Raw genomic sequence first — 17500 nt, forward strand, 5'->3', positions numbered from 1 at the left:
AATTAGTAATAGAATATTCACACTTACTACTGTTTTGTGAATATAGCCATGTTAATATTTATCATATATCATGCTGCTTTTTAGCTAATTGGTCTACTTTTTTACCACTTTTAAAACTGATTGGCTGCAGATTTAGCAGCTTATTTGCACTCCTTTGTTTCTGAGTAAGTTTTAGCAGGTATACCTGCATGTAGAGTTAGAAGTCTAGCACTAGGTGTACCTGCATTACTATCATATTTACTTTCTGCTGCAATGACCCAGATAAGGAACAAGCAATGAATAAATAAATGAAAGCAACTTAAGAATATACAAAAAAAGGTAAAGTTTACTTTATATTTGCTGAATTGTTGCATTCTTATTTGGGGATTAATTTGCCATTAAGCTATGTAACAATATTGCAAAGTCCCAGTAAAAGTCAAAGGCACATTTCCAGTCCTGGGCTCACCTGTCACTGAACTGTCTGGGATTTGTTCTCATGCAACATGTGATATGTTCCCGTGCCTCACCCCATATCTAATATAGCACATTCTGAGTCCCTAATTTACTCCAAATTAATCATTCTATTTCTAATCAGGCTAGCTTTGGAGAACACAACAGTTTATTAGGCAATGTTTTGTTAACATTTGAAGAATGCCCCAGATTTAATGGGTGCTGTACAAAATCACAGTTTTGATCTGCAACCAATTTGTTTTCCTTTGTTGTTTGAGGGTTGGAGAAATAAAATATGTAATAATAATAATATAATAGTATAGAACAGTTCATACATTGGCATAAATCTGAAAAATGAGTGAGCAATCTCTGAGCTGTCTCATGTTTGTGCTGCATTTAAATATGTTCTGTTTGGTTTAAAATGAAGATATTGACTCTCAGTGCAGCATGAATCTGACAATTGATGGCTTTCAGTACTCTAGCCAGAAATGCAATTTTTATATAAAACTGTTATCTGAGAATGTATGATCTTTGCATTTATTTATTTGGCTGTGCCATCGGAAGACCATGCTGTATATAAACAGACTGATAAATTAGGTAGCTAGGTAGTTAAATAAAAAGGCAAGCAGATTGGTAGGTAGATAGAAATAGACAGATGATTAGACAGAGAAAGCAAACGAGAGAGAGAGAGAGAGAGAGATTGACTAATATAACACAACAGATTTAGGAACTTAAACTGACATTAGTAAATATAAGCACATTTTTTTTATAACCAGAATCTTGTTTGCCTAATAGCTCTCCGTATTTGCTGATTTGTGATGTAATATAAATTTGACACTTGGCATTTCTAAAGCCCGGACAAAATATATTTTTGCACTCCAGAAGGTAGCTACTGATTATTTTCACATTGAAACTGTGTTGCCACTCATTCATTTTTCTATCTATTGACATATTTTGTGCATGTGCTTTGGATTACCCCACAGTGGAATAAACCAACTGCAAGTGTTTTTGTAAAGGGGCAAGCCGCACCCTCTGCTAATCATAAATGCTAACTCTGAGATCGCACAGTCCCCAGGAAAGGGGAATATTCTCCTATCCAGGGATTGTCGCTTTCGCACACCTGTCAACCACCTGCCTGCCTTGACCAAATGGTTGACCAAACAGGTGCTGGCATTGTGTCTGACATAGAATAACAGGTTTTGGCCATTTTGCTTTAGCATGAATTTTCTTAATGGTAGGAAGTCTGAAATTGAAATATCTGTCATTATTTGCTAATGTCAAACTTCAGTGATTTGCCACTAATTTGCCAGAAAACCACAGTTATACGAAAAACGGACCAAAATCATGAGGCAGAAACTTGGACATTCTGTGAAAATCTGTACAGTTAGTTAATAGGTATGTTTATACTGCCCATTTCTTTTACAAGGCACACATGATGATAAGGACAGACAGTGTGTACATGAACTGTGGTGGCTCAGGCTGTGTTAGTGTAATCATGCATTGTGCTAAAGAAATCTTTTGTTTAGCAATAGATACTGGTTTTAATTAATCTAATAGCAATATCAGTAATATATAAACTGAATTGAGGATCTGTTTAGAACTAAAAATGTCTTAAAAGAGGATAAATATAAGGCATCTACTGGATCATCACAATTGCATTTTTGAGTCAGATATTTTCATTAGAAATTATCATGGTCTACTTGGATAGTATACTGTGAGCCCTTATAAAATTAAATTGTCTGTCATAGCACAATTTTCAGAAGATTTCTTTATTTAAGTCAGTGACAAAGTATTGATAGAGATAAAATTCAATGTTACAACAGAGAAAAAATACAGTAATGAGGGAAATCATTGTCAAAGTGCAGGTTGTATCATTGACTGTAAAGAGGTCTTCGTTCTAATTTAAAGAAAGAAAAGTTAAGGAATTATCAAAGGACTCCTTGAAGGCTATGGCAGCTGAGGTGCCAGAGAGTGTTAAACGTTTTGCTGTGTTTACAGGCCGAGTGGTTTATATTATCAAAGGAGAAAGTCTGGTAAAATATGCATATTCAAGTGATTATGTATATAGTATTGTATTAATGACAGAGACTAGGCTAGGCAAGTATCATCTAATTAAAGAACACTAAGTCATATCATAGCTTTCAACACATCAGTGCGCAGATGTAATTAATCAGCTAAGTAATTTCTATACAGAGAATTTCTTGTTAGTGGAATAACTCTCATTAATAGAATTATGCTTAGCAGAAGATCTGCTATTCTGTGTCATCTGACTGTATAATCTTGTGAAGAAGGTTAACATTGCTTCTAATTCAGAATTCTTCTTTCAGGTATTTTATGGGGTTTCACTTAGTCACTTCTGTTGTTACGTCACAAGAGTTTAGTTCGGAGTCGTTCTGTAATATAAATGTTTTATGCATTTTTTTTCAAAAGGATAAAGAAATGAAAGGACAGATAAAAAATAATAACAAAAATGTATAAAACTAAGATTATTTTTCTTGGTGCTGCACTCTTTAGTAAGTATCCATTTCTTAATAACAGCGTTCAGGTAAATTACTGGTTTAAGCTGTTGTTATTACTTAAGCAGAACCATTGATATCTAACATGCAGTGATTTCTTTCAAAGTCTGTCAACAAGTCTAAGTAATGACTATGAGGAATGAAAAGAAAGTTATCTGTTCAGGAGACTAGCTTCTTGTGAAGGTTGTTATGCCTTGACTAATACGGTTCTTGTTATAAGCTCACTCAAAATAAAAGTCACATTGTCAGTATTACATGAGTCGCTGTCAAGTATAGTAATATAAGGAGTGTTCTAAGTTAAATTTTCTTGACTGTTTCAATATGTCAGTATTCAGTGAAGCTGGGATTTCTGAAGTGACATAGTGTGTTTATTTGGGTGCAGTTCTATTTTTTTTTTTTTGTGTTCTCCTGTGCCATCCTATGTCCTTCTACCCATTGCCCACATCCTTTGCTAGGTCTTCTAGTTTATTCTGTTTCCTGGACTTCATCTGATACTAGTAGGGGCTGGTGCTGAACATAAGGGCATCCTAGAGGGCTTGACATCATTTTCAGCTGGAAGGTTATTACTTTTATGACCTACCCTGTTGCTCCCCCTCTAGTTGCCATGGTTTTATCAGAGGGATAACCATGCTATGGGTACATGTGGCTTATCACCTACTGCCTTAGTAACAGACCAAGTCCACCACCATTTTTCCTCCTTACAATGCCCCCCTACCTACTTATCCTTAGCTTCAACAATGGATCATCGCAGGAAATAACCACATAACTGCCCTGACCCCAGGACAGCAATGCCCATCCTTCCTTGTCAGCACCTCAGACACCCGAGCCTTAACGGGTTATATTAGAACATCGAAGTTTCAAAACTTCGAATGTTCTAATATCGAACCCTATTCAGTGAAAGCTGAAAATATCGAAGCAACAGAAAACCAAATCTTTTCCTAGGGTTGTCTGTTTTTGTATCTTTGGTATTTTCAGCACTGTGGTGGAAAGTTACGGGTCAGGTTCAGGTAAGTGTGCGATTGAGTGCGGGTTAGGGTAGTTAGGGTTAGGGTGCTGGTTAGGTATGTGTGCGATTGTGTGGACGTGAGGGTTAGGGTGGGTTAGGTGCGTTAGGGTTAGGGCGCGGGTTAGGTATGTGTGCGATTGTGTGGATGAGAGGGTAAGGGGCGGGTTAGGTGAGTTAGGGTTAGGGCGCGGGTCAGGTAAGTGTGCGATTGTGTGGATGTGAGGGTTAAGGTGGGGTAGGTGGGTTAGGATGTAGGTGAGGTGAGTGTGCGATAGTGACGGACCTTAGGGTTTGGGTTAAGGTAAGTGGATAGTTAGTGGTGAGTGTATAGTTTAGTGTAGGGTTAGGTGTAAGATTTTAGGTGTATGTGTGTGGATTGCTGTTTGTTTGGTGTGCTTGTGTTGTGTGTGTGTGTTTAGTAACAGCGCATTTTTTCCCTAGGAAAAAATTTGCTGTTCTGTATGTTCGATGTTTTCAGCTTTCGCTGAATAGAGTTCGATATTAGAACATTCGAAATTCTGAAACTTCGATGTTCTAATATAGACCCACCTTAACCAAATACAGGCTGAATGGGCTGTAGTCAGGACTTTATCACTCCATGCAATGGTGCTGGATGGGTGTTGTTTGTTTTGTTGAATATTTACTTCATCTGAGTTTACTGCTGCTTTTATTAATCAAAAACAGTGTTTGTTGAATGCAGCAGTTACCAAAAGGAGGAAGAGCAAATGCATGCGTTTCAGCAGGGATTGTTTTAATGGTTACAGTACATCAGATTTTTTTGTTAATGTATATATATCAAATGTTTCTGCATTATGGGAGGGTGTGTGTGTGTGTGTGTGTGTGTGTGTGTGTGTGTGTGTGTGTGTAAAAGCCCACATTTGCACTTGTTTCCCCCCTTCCTGTAACTAGTCTAGTCCAGATACAGATTTTCTGTATTCAGGACTGTTTGTAAGCTCCTGAGCCCCCCATGCCTTTCTGTGTTGGAGGGAAGCCTGCTAGCTTATCAGTGGGAGTGGTAAGCACTAGGTAACTTATTTACCACATAAGGAGTGGTTTCTGGCCCAGAACTTGTAGTTATTGGCCGTTTTGCCAACTTTTCCATCTCTCTCTCAACTTTCTGATTTAAAAGCCCGCATTTGCACTGGTTTCTTTTCTGTAACTATTCTAGTTCAGATACAGATTCTTAGTTTTAGCACTTGAATTTGCTTATTCATGCTCAGCACTTGTTCAGAACTTGTTGTAAGCACTAAATAAGCAACAAATTACTACAGCACTCAACCTTCCTCATTACCTAGAGGAAAACAGTTTTTGTACTTATTTTCCTCACTTGCTTAGAGAAAAACAGTTCTTGTACTCACTTTCCTCACTTGTCTAGAGGAAAATATTTTTTTTATTCAGGCATGTCAAAAGGTCAGCGCCCAGTGTTCTCTCCTATCTATCTGATGAATCTGGGCATCTTGAGGCAATGTAGCAGTTGCCCCATGTACACAGGCAACCCTCTCCTCCTACCACCTGACATTATAACCTGTGAGAGATGCACTTATCTAGCCAACTTGGGGTAAAGCTCTCTCCAACCAAGACTGAACTTGACAGTCAAGAGGAGAAGGTAAACACTTGCACCACACCACACTCATCACATAGTCCCACTAAACCTACATCACCAAAATCCACACATAGAAACACAAAAACATTCGTGGAGGCTCTCAATAATAATCTGCTCAAGCAACAGAGACCTCCAAAGCAGAAACGCAAGCAACCTCCACCTCACAACACAACCCAAATGACACATAGCCCACAAACTCAGTGTGCCACTCAGCCACAGCCCATGAGGCAAAACAAAGTACCCAACATACTAGTCATAGGTGACTCTATAGTCAGGCACACTGATGTCCCACTCACCAGGCTAAACAAGGAGAAGGTTACTATCAGCTGCCTGTCGGGTGCCAGGATCTGCCACATAACCTACTCACTCGGGTCACTCTACAGCAAGTATAAATATGACTCTGTCATTTTCCATATTGGTGTGAATGACCTGAGATGAACCTCCCTGGATTACATGAAAAGAGACATGGAAGAGTTCTCCGATCTTGTAGCCCAGGCAGGTATGACCCTAGCCCTGAGTAGCATCCTGCCATCGCCCAGAATGATACCACAGTACAAGGACAAAATGATTGACTTTAACAGTTGGCTAAGCTTCTGGTGTCATTCTTAAAGGGATCCAATATCTGTCTGCCTGGGATGACATGGTAGACACACCACAATGCTTTGCCAGAGATGGCCTGCACCTTTCACCCTGGGATTCCAGATACTGGCTAAGGCTCTTGTCGCCCCTATAGTGCCTTTTTTAGGCAAGGTTCAAATGACAAATTGACCACCGTAACATTAACAGGCAAGCAAAAACTGAGGGTAATGCTACTCAATGCTAGAAGTCTAAATCTCAAAATGCACTCCCTCGTGGCACTCCTTAAAATGGAGAACATTGTTACCTGTGCAGTGACTGAGACCTGGTTCAAGACTCCAGAGAGCACCCCTGCATTACCAGGCTATAACTCATGCCACACTTTTCGGCCATCAAACCTGGACCAGAACACCAAAGGCAGACGTGTGTCCATATTCATTAAGGATATCCACACCTCCAGGCTAGTTGCTCAGCATAATGCATCCAAGGTTATCCAAGTGCAACTAGCTCTGGGCAAAACTGCAATCCAAATTGTAGCTTGCTACAGTTCCCCCACCATGGCCCAGGATTCCCACTCCTCTTTTCTTGATATACTGAAAAATATTAAGGTTCAACCAAACACCCTAATAATGGGTGATTTCAACTACCCCACCATTAACTAGGAATACTACTCATGTAACAACTCCTTCGCTTTCTGGAATTCATAAATTTCAATGCCCTGGATCAACTTATCCACACCCTCACCAGGGGCAACAATATCCTAGACCTAGTCATTACCAACATGAGTGATCGATGTTCCACACCTGAAGTCAACTCCTTGATGGTCAGATCCGACCATAAGCTAATCACCCTAGATATTCACATCCTGCCCACACACCCCCATTAAGTACACCACAATAAAATATTTCTCCAAAGCCAACTTCACGCTTCTTAAGACAGAAGTGGTGAAATTCATGACACCCATGCAGGTGGACTATACAGTTACAACTGCTGAATCCTACACAAATGCCTTCTATAAGCACCTACAGGAGTAATGGATTGTGCTAGCCCAAACAGAACCAAGATGCTACCCTCCAAAAAAAGGAAGCCAATGTGGTGGTCCCCTGCCATAAACAAACTCTACAACAGAAGGAAGAATCTGTTGCAAAAGAGAGTAAAATCCCATGAGTGGTGGAGCTCCCTGGTCAGCCTCAGTAAGAAGCTGAGATCCCTTATAACATCCTCCAAAGCTAGCTATGAAAACAAAATCGCCACTGATTCTAGGGACAACCAAAAAACATTCTATAACTATGCCAAGAATCTCAATGGCAACACTCAGATCTGCTCTGGGTTACAACACAACGGCACGAAAATTACAGAACCAACTGATATTGCCAACATCCTGGCAGATAGGTTCAGTGCTAACTTTACCCCCCTCTCACCCCCTAAAGGGCCCATATCTATACAGGAAGAATGCAGAGTCCCTGTAATCACAACTACTCAAGTAAAAGCTGCACTCTCTAAAGCCAGAAACACAGCGTCCATGGGACCGGACAACATCCCAGGCTGCATTTTACATGAACTTCAGAACGAACTGGCTCCCCACCTAAGCACCATGTTCAGTCATAGCCTCACATCAGGCTTTGTGCCCACTGAATGGCGCACACCAACAGTTATCCCACTCCACAAAGGGGGAGCCACCACTGATCCCGGGAACTATCGCCCTATTAGCCTGATGAGCCTGGTCTGTAAGGCCATGGAATGTATCATCATAGAACTCATAAACAAAGATATTGGTAACACCCTGCCTGATGAGCCTGGTCTGTAAGGCCATGGAATGTATCATCATGGAACTCATAAACAAAGATATTGGTAACCTCCAAACTCTGGACCCTACCCAGTTAGGGTTTGTAAAAGGCAGATCATGCCTCTTGAACCTGATCGACTTCTTTGAGACAGTCACCAAAGCCGTAGAAGAGGGTAAGATGGTTCACACAGCCTATCATGACCTCCCCAAGGCTTTCGACACCATCATCATGCAGATGACTGCAAACTAGGAGCAATAGTCAAGTCCCCAAATGATGTGGACATCCTACAGAAGGGCCTCACTGAGACAGATTCTTGGTGTCAGAGCCATGGCCTCAAGCTCAATGCCAAAAAGTGCATTGTCACCCCCTTTGGTAAAAACTCTATACCCATGAACTACCAGATAGACAGCAGTCTACTTAACGTCGAATGTGTGATAAGAGACCTTGGGACCCAGATGGAGAGTAGTCTCTTCTTTGATAATCAAATCGCCACAGTAGTCAGGAAATCCTTCTACGTGGCACACCGCATCACAAAAGGGTTGTCATTCAGGAAAAAACAGGTCATTGTTCCCCTCTGCTCGACACTCATTAGACCCATTATAGAGTACCATGCCCCTTTTGGAATGTACCTCACAAGACATCTGCAGCAGCTGGAAAGGCCACAGAAGTACCTCACAAAGAGGATTGTTGGCCTCAAACAGATGCCCTACACTGACTGTCTCAAAAACCTCCAGCTTTACTCCATAACATATCGCCTACTCCGAGGTGATCTTTGCCTAACATATAAAGCTATGTCAAACCCAGAACTGTTGGACATGCCACACCAAAAGAAATCCCAATCCCTCCAAGCTACATGCTCTAGGGACCTAAACCTTTTCACCGCAATAAACAGGACATGCTGGAGGGATAGATTCCTGTCCCAGAAACTTCCCGTACTCTGGAACAAGCTACCCATCTATGTCAAGCAAAGTTCCTCATTAGCAGTCTTCAAGAAAAATCTTGATGAGTGGATGTGAAATAGGAAATACACCCCGGGGATCACTTCTGTGGCTCTGCTCGACAGGGGCACAGGAAAATAACTTTATTGGGTGGTATAAGGCAGGGGACCTTGTTGGCTAGGCTTACTTAGGCCCTTGGGACGATAGCCTAGTACCTACCTATGAACATATGTAGGAGTGGGTGGTTAGGGTTTTATTAAGGCCTGCTTTAAACATTTTATTTATTTTATTTTACATTTGTTGACCGGGCTAGTCCAACTGGACACAATATCCGTTTTCAGTAGAGGCCCGGGGAGAAAAGCTCCATCACAGGTAAATACACAACAATTTATCACGTTAGGCATAATATTAGTCAAAATATAAGGTAGAAAAAAGAAAAAAAAAAATTTTTCAAATACAAAACAAATACTCATAATAGGAAATAAACTTATACAATATACAACTATATTAGACTATATAAAAGACGTAACAGTAACACAGGATACAGACAGAACAAACTTAACTGGTAAAAAGCCCAATTCTTAGATAATAACTCTCAAAACTCCTGAAAGTTTATAGAGGAGTTAAGTCAGGAGGGGTAGGGTGGAAGAGCTGGGAGAGTGTGGACATTATTTTAGTCAGGATTAGCACATGGACATATCCATTTTGTTTTGAGATGTTCTTTAATGTGTTTTTGAAAAGAGAGGTAGAGGTTAGATTAGTTATTCCTTGAGGGAGTTGATTCCAGATTTTCCCTATTGAGTTTGCAAGTAATGAATCACCAGCTTTATTATTTGATTTAGGTAGTGATACTAGTAGTCGATTTGCAGAACGGAGTGTGGCTAGGTTTCTATATGGTATAATCATTTTTGAAAGGCTGGGGTTACCTCAGGGTAGTGAAGGGTCTTATGAATGATAAGTAGTTGTTGATAGAATAACTGGTTATTTAGCTCTAACCAATCTAGTTGTTTGAGATTAAGACAATGATGAGTTCTTAGGGAGTAGCAGTAATGAATCTTGCTATACTATTGTAGCAGATGGAGAGTTTGGTAGTGTTACTTTTGGATAAGTTGGTATAGATGGGTGAGGCATAAAAGAGGGTGGAGATCAGGTGTGTCTGTGCAATGGTCTTTCTAGTTTCAGGGGTAAGAAAAGGTTTAATTCTGTAGAGTGTCCCAATTTTTTTGTTGACATTTTTAACAGTGGTGTTAATGTGTTCATCATAATTGAGATGGTTATCAATAGTTACACCTAGCAGTCACGTGGTCTTGTCAGGGTTAATACAGGTTGCATTATTTGAAGAGATAGTGAAGAGAGGAGTGGGAGATTTTTGGGTAGGAGTAAAGAGGAGAAGTTTAGTTTTTTTGGGGTTAAGTAGGAGGCAGTGTTGCAAAAACCAATTTTCCACATTTTGGAAGACTATTTGGGTCAGTGACTGGAGGGAGGAAATATTTTTTTCAGTGCAGATTAGCGTTGAGTCATCAGCATATTGAATGCAGGTGGCTTGTGGTATATTCAGATATAGGTCGTTGATAAATAAGGAAAAAAGAAGGGGACCTAGGATAGATCCTTGTGGAACACCAATATTTACTGAGAGTAGGGAAGATAGGTTGTTCTCCCAAAGGACTGCTTGTTGCCTGTTGTGGAGATAGCTCTTAAACCACTGTAAAGAGTGTGGGCTGAGAGAAAAAAGGTTTAGTTTGTCCAAAAGTATGTTGTGGTTAACCATATCAAAGGCTTTAGAAAGATCTATGAAAAGTGCTGAGGAGAAAGAATTATTGTTCCTATTTTTATTTATGGAGTCAGCGAAGGAAAGGAGGGCAGTTGTAGTACTGTGGAAAGGCCCAAATCCATGTTGACAGTTAGCTAGAAGTTTGTTTTGTAGAAGGTAGCTAAGCATTTGTTTGTGAATACATCTTTCCATTATCTTGGCTAATGGGGAAAGTAAGGCAATAGGGCGAAAATTTGAGAGTTCATTTGATGAGCCTCCTTTATATAGGGGAATTATATGAGATATTTTCCATAAGGTGGGGATTGTTCCTTCAGTGATAGTCCTATTTATCAGTATAGATACCGGATATTGGATAGCTTTAGCAGCTATTTGTAGGTATTCAGATGGGAGTTGGTCAGCAGATGGGGTGCATGGTTTGAGTTTCTTAAGAAGCCTATAAATAAGGGATGTGGCAACGGGTTGGATTTGGAAGTCACTATATGAGGGAGAAGAGATTTTTGGTAAGGTTACAGATGGTATAGGTAATGAGTTAGCTAGGGATTTAATGGCTTCTGTAAAATAGTTGTTAAAGGCATCAGGGATCTGTGTAGCATTGTTGGGGTGAAAGCCTGTAGGAGTAGGAGTCGGTGAATGTCCAGGTTTAAGAAGTTTATTAATGCTTGCCCAGAATTTTTGAGGGGAATTTTGACTACCTTGTTGAAGGTGAAGATAATAATCCTTTTTATCTTTAACAGTATCTCTTTTGGTGGCATTCCTTAATTGTTTAAAAAGGAGATGATCTGATGGGCATCTACTGGCTCTCCATTTGGTCCAGATTTTATTTCTAAGGACCATTTTATCTTTTGTTTGCTTAGACAGCCATGGGGCAGGTTTGGTTCTATATTCAAATGTAAAGTATTTATGAACAAAATGTTTTATTTTTGCCTTGAAGCTGTGTAAAATAGCAAAGGGTTTGCATATTTAGGTCAAAATGTTGAAAAATGCTTATGTTACAAGATTTTGTCTGTCATTTTGAAGAGAGGATCATGACTTTGGTGGCAGTCCGTAGTTTTTAACTTAGATTTTTATCATGTTTTTATCATCCTTCCTGAGACACAAAGTACTGATGGTTCGTAGCTTCTAAAGGTAATGTCATTCACCTCTGTGACATAAAGGTTTTGACCCTGATTATACTCCAGATGTCATTGGTGTGATTAGGGACCTGAGCAACAGAGCAGTTGGCCAATGAGAGAAATCGAGTGAGAAATCACTGCAGGCTTACCCATTCCAGCGAGATAATGCTGCTGGGGTCCTGACACACCAACTGTACTAGAAATAGTGAATATAAAGATAAAACAGGAAATGGGATCTCTAAAAAAGGGTATGACCAAATTACATAGAAAAAAATGGGAATTGTGAGAATAATATATGCATAATAATGTTCTGGAGGAGGAATGTGGTTTAAAAGAAGGCAAGATTTGAATGAGCTATATAATGTTTGACTGACAATTACTGGTTAGATTCTAAGTGATATTTAATGTTTGCAACTAAAAATTTGTCTTTATGGTTTTTCATTTATTTAAATGTATGATTGCCTATGTTATAGCTGATAATTTAATAAGGATTATTTTTTCTCCCTGTTGTTATTCTTCATGAATATCATTATTTAGTGTAATGTATTAATATTACCGTAACTACCACCCCATCAGTCTGATGAGCCTGATCTGCAAGGCCATGGAACTATTATCATGGAACTTATAAACAAAGACATTGGCAACCTTCAAACACTGGACCCCATGCAGTTTGGGTTCGTGAAGGGCCGATCTTGTCTCCTGAACCCGATTGACTTCTTCAAATCAGTCTCCAGAGCCGTGGACAAGGGTAAGGTGGTCCCCACAGCCTATTTGGACCTCGCCAAGGCCTTCAACACCATCCCCCGCTCTGGAATCATAGATAAACTTACTAAGCTGGGCATTAATCCCTATGTCACTCGATGGGTTGCCAACTGGTTTACAGACAGAACCCAGAATGTAAAAGTAGCCGACTCCAAATCCAGCTCCAGACAAGTGGAGTATCTCAGGGTTCAGTCCTGGGACTGCTCTTGTTTGGCATCTACTCTCTGAAGTACAGGCCAACACTAAGGGACTCTGACTAACATAGTTTGCAGATGACTGCAACTGGGAGCCATTATTGAATCCCCAAATGATGTGGATATTTTACAAAAGGGCCTTACAGAAACAGATGCTTGGTGCCAGAGCAATAGGCTTAAGCTCAATGCCAAGAAATGTGTAGTTATCCTTTTTTGGAAAAAACATGTACCCATCCAAACCAAATGAAACAAACCAAAAAGGGACCAGCATGTCGATAACCACATCACCACAACAGTCAGGAAATCCTTCTATGTGGCACGCCTCATCACTAAGGGCTTTTCATCCAGAAAAAAGGAGGTCATTGTCCCACTGTACTCATCCCTCATTAGACCCATTATAGACTACAACGCCCTATTTGGTATGTACGCTCAAGACATCTGCTACAACTGGAAAGGCCGCAGAAATATCTCACTAAAAGAATCACAGGCCTAAAGCAGATTCCCTATGCTGACCGTCTAAAAAAAACTCTACCTACACTCTGCCGCATATCGTCTACTCAGGGGCGATCTCTGCTTAACATACAAGGCCATGTCAAACCCAGAGCTGTTGGACATGCTACACTTAAAGAAATCCCAATCCCTCAGAGCCACATGCTTCAGGGATCTAAACCTTGTCATCACAATGAACAAAACATGCTGGAGGGATAGGTTCCTGACCCAGAGACTCTCCAGACTCTGGAATGGACAGCCCATACATGTCAATCAGAGCACCTCTTTGGCCCTCTTCAAAAGGAACCTTGATGATTGGATGGGAGATAGAAAATTCACCCCGAGGATCATGGACAGGGGTCCAGGGAAGTAAATACTGTGGGAAGAAATAGCCAGGGAATTGTTATGGCTAGGCTTGTATAGGCGTAGGGCCGATAGCCTAGTACCAACCTATGAACCTATTAATTTCTCAAGTGTCAATCTATCCCATTCCCAAGATGAAGCCAAGAAAAGAGAGTGGTGCTGCTTTTAGAAAAAAAGAGAAAGATGAAGGAAGAAGCATTAAAAAAGAATGAAGGGGTACTATTGAAATACCTCAGTTGTGAAGAAACTACTGTTATTACTGCACCTGAAGCAGTTTCCGAATTAAAACCAACTTTAAGTTAAAGTACATGTTCTTCGTATTTCACTGTTGCAGTCATTACATTTGGGGTAATCCTGTTGGCAGGTTGCCCTCAGCCAGCCTGAATTCCTAGAACTCCTCCCAGAGACTTCCCATACTCTGGAACAAGCTACCCATTTATGTCAAGCAAAGTTCCTCATTAGTACTCGTCAAGAAAAATCTTGATGAGTGGATGGGAAATAGGAAATACACCCTGGGGATCACTTCTGTGGCTCTGCTTGACAGGGGTACAGGAAAATAACTTTCTTGGGTGGAATAAGCCAGGGAACCTTGTTGGCTAGGCTTACTTAGGCCCTTGGGCTGATAGTCTAGTACCTACCTATGAACCTAAAACTCCAGCTATTCTCTGTCTCATGTTGCCTACTTAGAGGCGATCTCTGCTTGACTTACAAAACCATGGCTGACCCAGCTCTGTTAGAAATGCTACATCTAAAGAAATCCCATTCCCTCTGCACCACACGCCCGAGAGACCTCAACCTCATTACCACAATCAACAGAGCATGCTGGAGGGACAGGTTCATAACCGAGGGACTGCTATGGAATAGACTTCCCATACATGTCAAACAGAGCACCTCACTGGCCATCTTCAAGAGAAATCTTGATGAGTGGATGGGAAATAGAAAATTCACCCTGGGGATCACTCCAGTGGCTGTACTCGACTGAGGCACTGGGAACTAAGGTCGGGTGGCATGATGCTAGGGTAATCCTGTGGGCTAGGGCCATTAGCGTAGTACATGCCTATGATAGTTCTATAAAGGTATTTACCAGGACAGAACTGATGAGATATATTTCAGTTTTCATGATAGACTTATGCGTTTTAGGTTTCAATTTCTTAGGCATGGCAGCTAAAAAAAGAAAGTTCTTGTTGTTAAAGGGCTTCCATATTTGCATGAAAGCATCAGCAGAAGCTTAAAAATGTATGTAATTGGTAAAATAAACCCAGCCATATTTTAAAATACTAATAATAATTTAAGAGCAAAAGAAAGTGTTCTGCAAATCTTTGGTTCCCGTTGACAGTTTGCATTTTTTTAAGATGTAGATAGGAATTAGTGATCATTCCTTTTCTGCCAGCGTGTAAATCAGCTGCATTTTTATTTTTGTTACATACATTTCTGTGTTCTGCAGGACTTATTGGAGTGAATCTGTGGCCAGAGAGACCAGATCGTCACTATCTGCTTTGCCCCCGTTCAGTGTTCTTTGAGTTCATCCCAGCTGCTGCATGTGAAGAGGAGCAACCCTCCACTCTCTTTATGGAAGAGATAAAGGAGGGTGAAGAATATGAGCTGGTAATAACAAATGCATGTGGATTTTATAGGTAAGATGTATGGTAAGATATACAGCATCAGCTTTGAGAGCCTTTGTACTTCCGATTAACACAGAGACACTGAGCTGCCATTTTTGTTTTGTAATATAACCTGTACTAAGGGCTTGGACCATTGTACTCCTTTACTTTATACAGTAGACTCTGTGGCCACAGCACTTTGGGGAAGGGGAAATTTATGCTGTGACTTTATTCACTGAGTGCATTAGGCTACAGTTTCAAATGCAGCTGTTACATTTGAAGTATGCAATCCCCTAATTCAGTGTTAGCACTATTTCCTATATAGCATGTTCTGCTTCTGAATTCTTAGCTTGGGAAGCCTCACATTTATAAAACTGCAGAACAGATTGAAAATGAGAGGCATATTGTGTAAATGCCAAACATTTATATTTATGAGTAGTAGTTGTTGTCTTTTGGCTTATCCTGGTTAGGGGTTGCCACAGCGGAACTCCCTTATGAGTAGAAAAGTAACATAACCAAAATCATGATAGTTTTGTTTTCCCCAGAGAAAACGTAATTTAAATATTTACACCCGTCTTTGTCTTGTTATGGTAGGTTTTTCACTGAAATCTGCACTGCGTGTGTATTAGTTTTAGATGCTTGAACATATTGCATTTATGATGTTTGCAGTCCTGCTATGTGTGCAGCGTGCATGTACATCACTGGTAATATTCCTCTATGCATTGCTTGTTTGGAATATTTTTACAGTGGCACCTTTTGCATATTCACTGGTTAACATTTGTTTTTTAATGCTGCAATGGGGCATTTAAGCGAGAAGTACTTAGCTACATTTTCAGGATATGCAGACCCAGAAGAGGTTTTCTCACTACATGAAATGACTAATAAAGCTCTTTAAGCTGATACATGGTTTTAAGCATAGCCCTTAAATTTCTGTGCACAGTAGGTCTGGTTTGATTTATAGCATTACAGTTATCAGGCCACATGTTACTGCTGTAAACTACTGAATCTTAGGCATTGCTGTAACAATTTGTAACTTTTAAGTGCAATGAACACCAAGGTGTACAGCTTTGCTGTTATGCTGTATGTATCTAGGAATCTGTGTTTTGGTTGACTTAAGGTGAGTTTAGTGTAGCCTTTTGTTGAATAAACATGCTGATGAAAATTACGCATTAAACACCAGCAGTAGTAGGTTCACTTATTTATAACCTAGATTACTGGATGAGTGGGTAAACTGGTCACACACTGGCCAGGATTCAAGGACAGGTTGGGCTTGTGATTAAGCTGTGTCAAAAAAGTCTGTTAGCATGATCATGGAAACCAGCAATTCAAAAACATATTGAGGAAGGAATCATTATCAGCTAATTTGCATGTCTCTGAATCACATGATTACTTGATTTGCTAACAGGCCCTTTAGTGCTGCCCTTGTGGTAATTATCACTGGTGGCCAATGTTTTGTGATAGCGCAGGCACTGTCCCATTCATTGCCGCACATACTTCCAAAAACACACATGGATTCACCTCCATACCTGTTATTGTCCCTGAGTTTTCAGAATGTCCCTGATGCAGCCTTCTAGTTTGACACAGTCCCTCATAAGTCAAGAATGCTTACAATTAGTCAAAAATGTTGAGTTTCATTCTTCTTATTGTCCAGGCAATGTATTGTGATGCAAGACATGTTATTCTGTATTTAGTGGATTAAAGTAATATTTAGAAAGACTGCCTTGTGTTGTTTGTATGTCCCCCTCCCCCGGCATTTTATGGAAACCTTGAGCATGGCCGCCATATATCACAGTGTATTATAGTCAGCTAATAATGCCAGACATCAGAGCTTCTTGCTACTTAATATTGTGTTAACTTTGTAAGTAGAGTAGAGTATAATTCAAGATTGTCTGTGGTGTCTAGTGTCCCCCCCAATACGTGTTTTGTGCTGTACAACCTGTTCTGTAAAATTTTTAAGTGACTCTGGAATATACTTCAGAGTACCTAGTGTCTGTCCCCCCCCCCCCCCGAAAATATTGCAGAATTTACTTGTCAGTCACACGCACTCACCTGAGACTTTTCATACCTATAGATAAATTCATACATGCAACCCCCCCATCATGCTACCTATCCACTAAACTCCCTATCATTTACTTCTAACATGAACTCTCCCACTGAGAGTAATGGGTGGGTGTTAACTTTTGACAGAGTTAACTACTGCAGAAGTCAGTAAAGAGTTATGCAGCAGGCATTCTGCCGGAGAGCAAATGGCTACTTATCATATGCCACTCCTCTGGAATGCCTTTTTAGCATTTTCTGTAGACCAGAGAAACAGCCCACTGTGGTACTGCATCTCTTCAAGGTAGGGTAGGAC

The 17500-nt window shown here is 40.3% G+C and overlaps 1 protein-coding gene across 2 annotated transcripts in view; it reads left to right on the plus strand.

The window, feature by feature from the left end:
• Positions 1 to 17500, plus strand: part of GHDC (GH3 domain containing) — a 903895-nt gene that overhangs the window by 351936 nt on the left and 534459 nt on the right. For both annotated transcript variants that reach the window (XM_044054723.1, XM_044054722.1), the window contains exon 5: positions 14991 to 15180. In XM_044054723.1, coding sequence (XP_043910658.1) covers positions 14991 to 15180 — 190 coding nt within the window. The remainder of the gene's footprint in view (positions 1 to 14990; positions 15181 to 17500) is intronic.

This window comes from Protopterus annectens, chromosome 13.part0 (assembly GCF_019279795.1).
Source record: "Protopterus annectens isolate FY-2018-M chromosome 13.part0, PAN1.0, whole genome shotgun sequence".
NCBI classification, from domain to species: Eukaryota; Metazoa; Chordata; order Ceratodontiformes; family Protopteridae; genus Protopterus; species Protopterus annectens.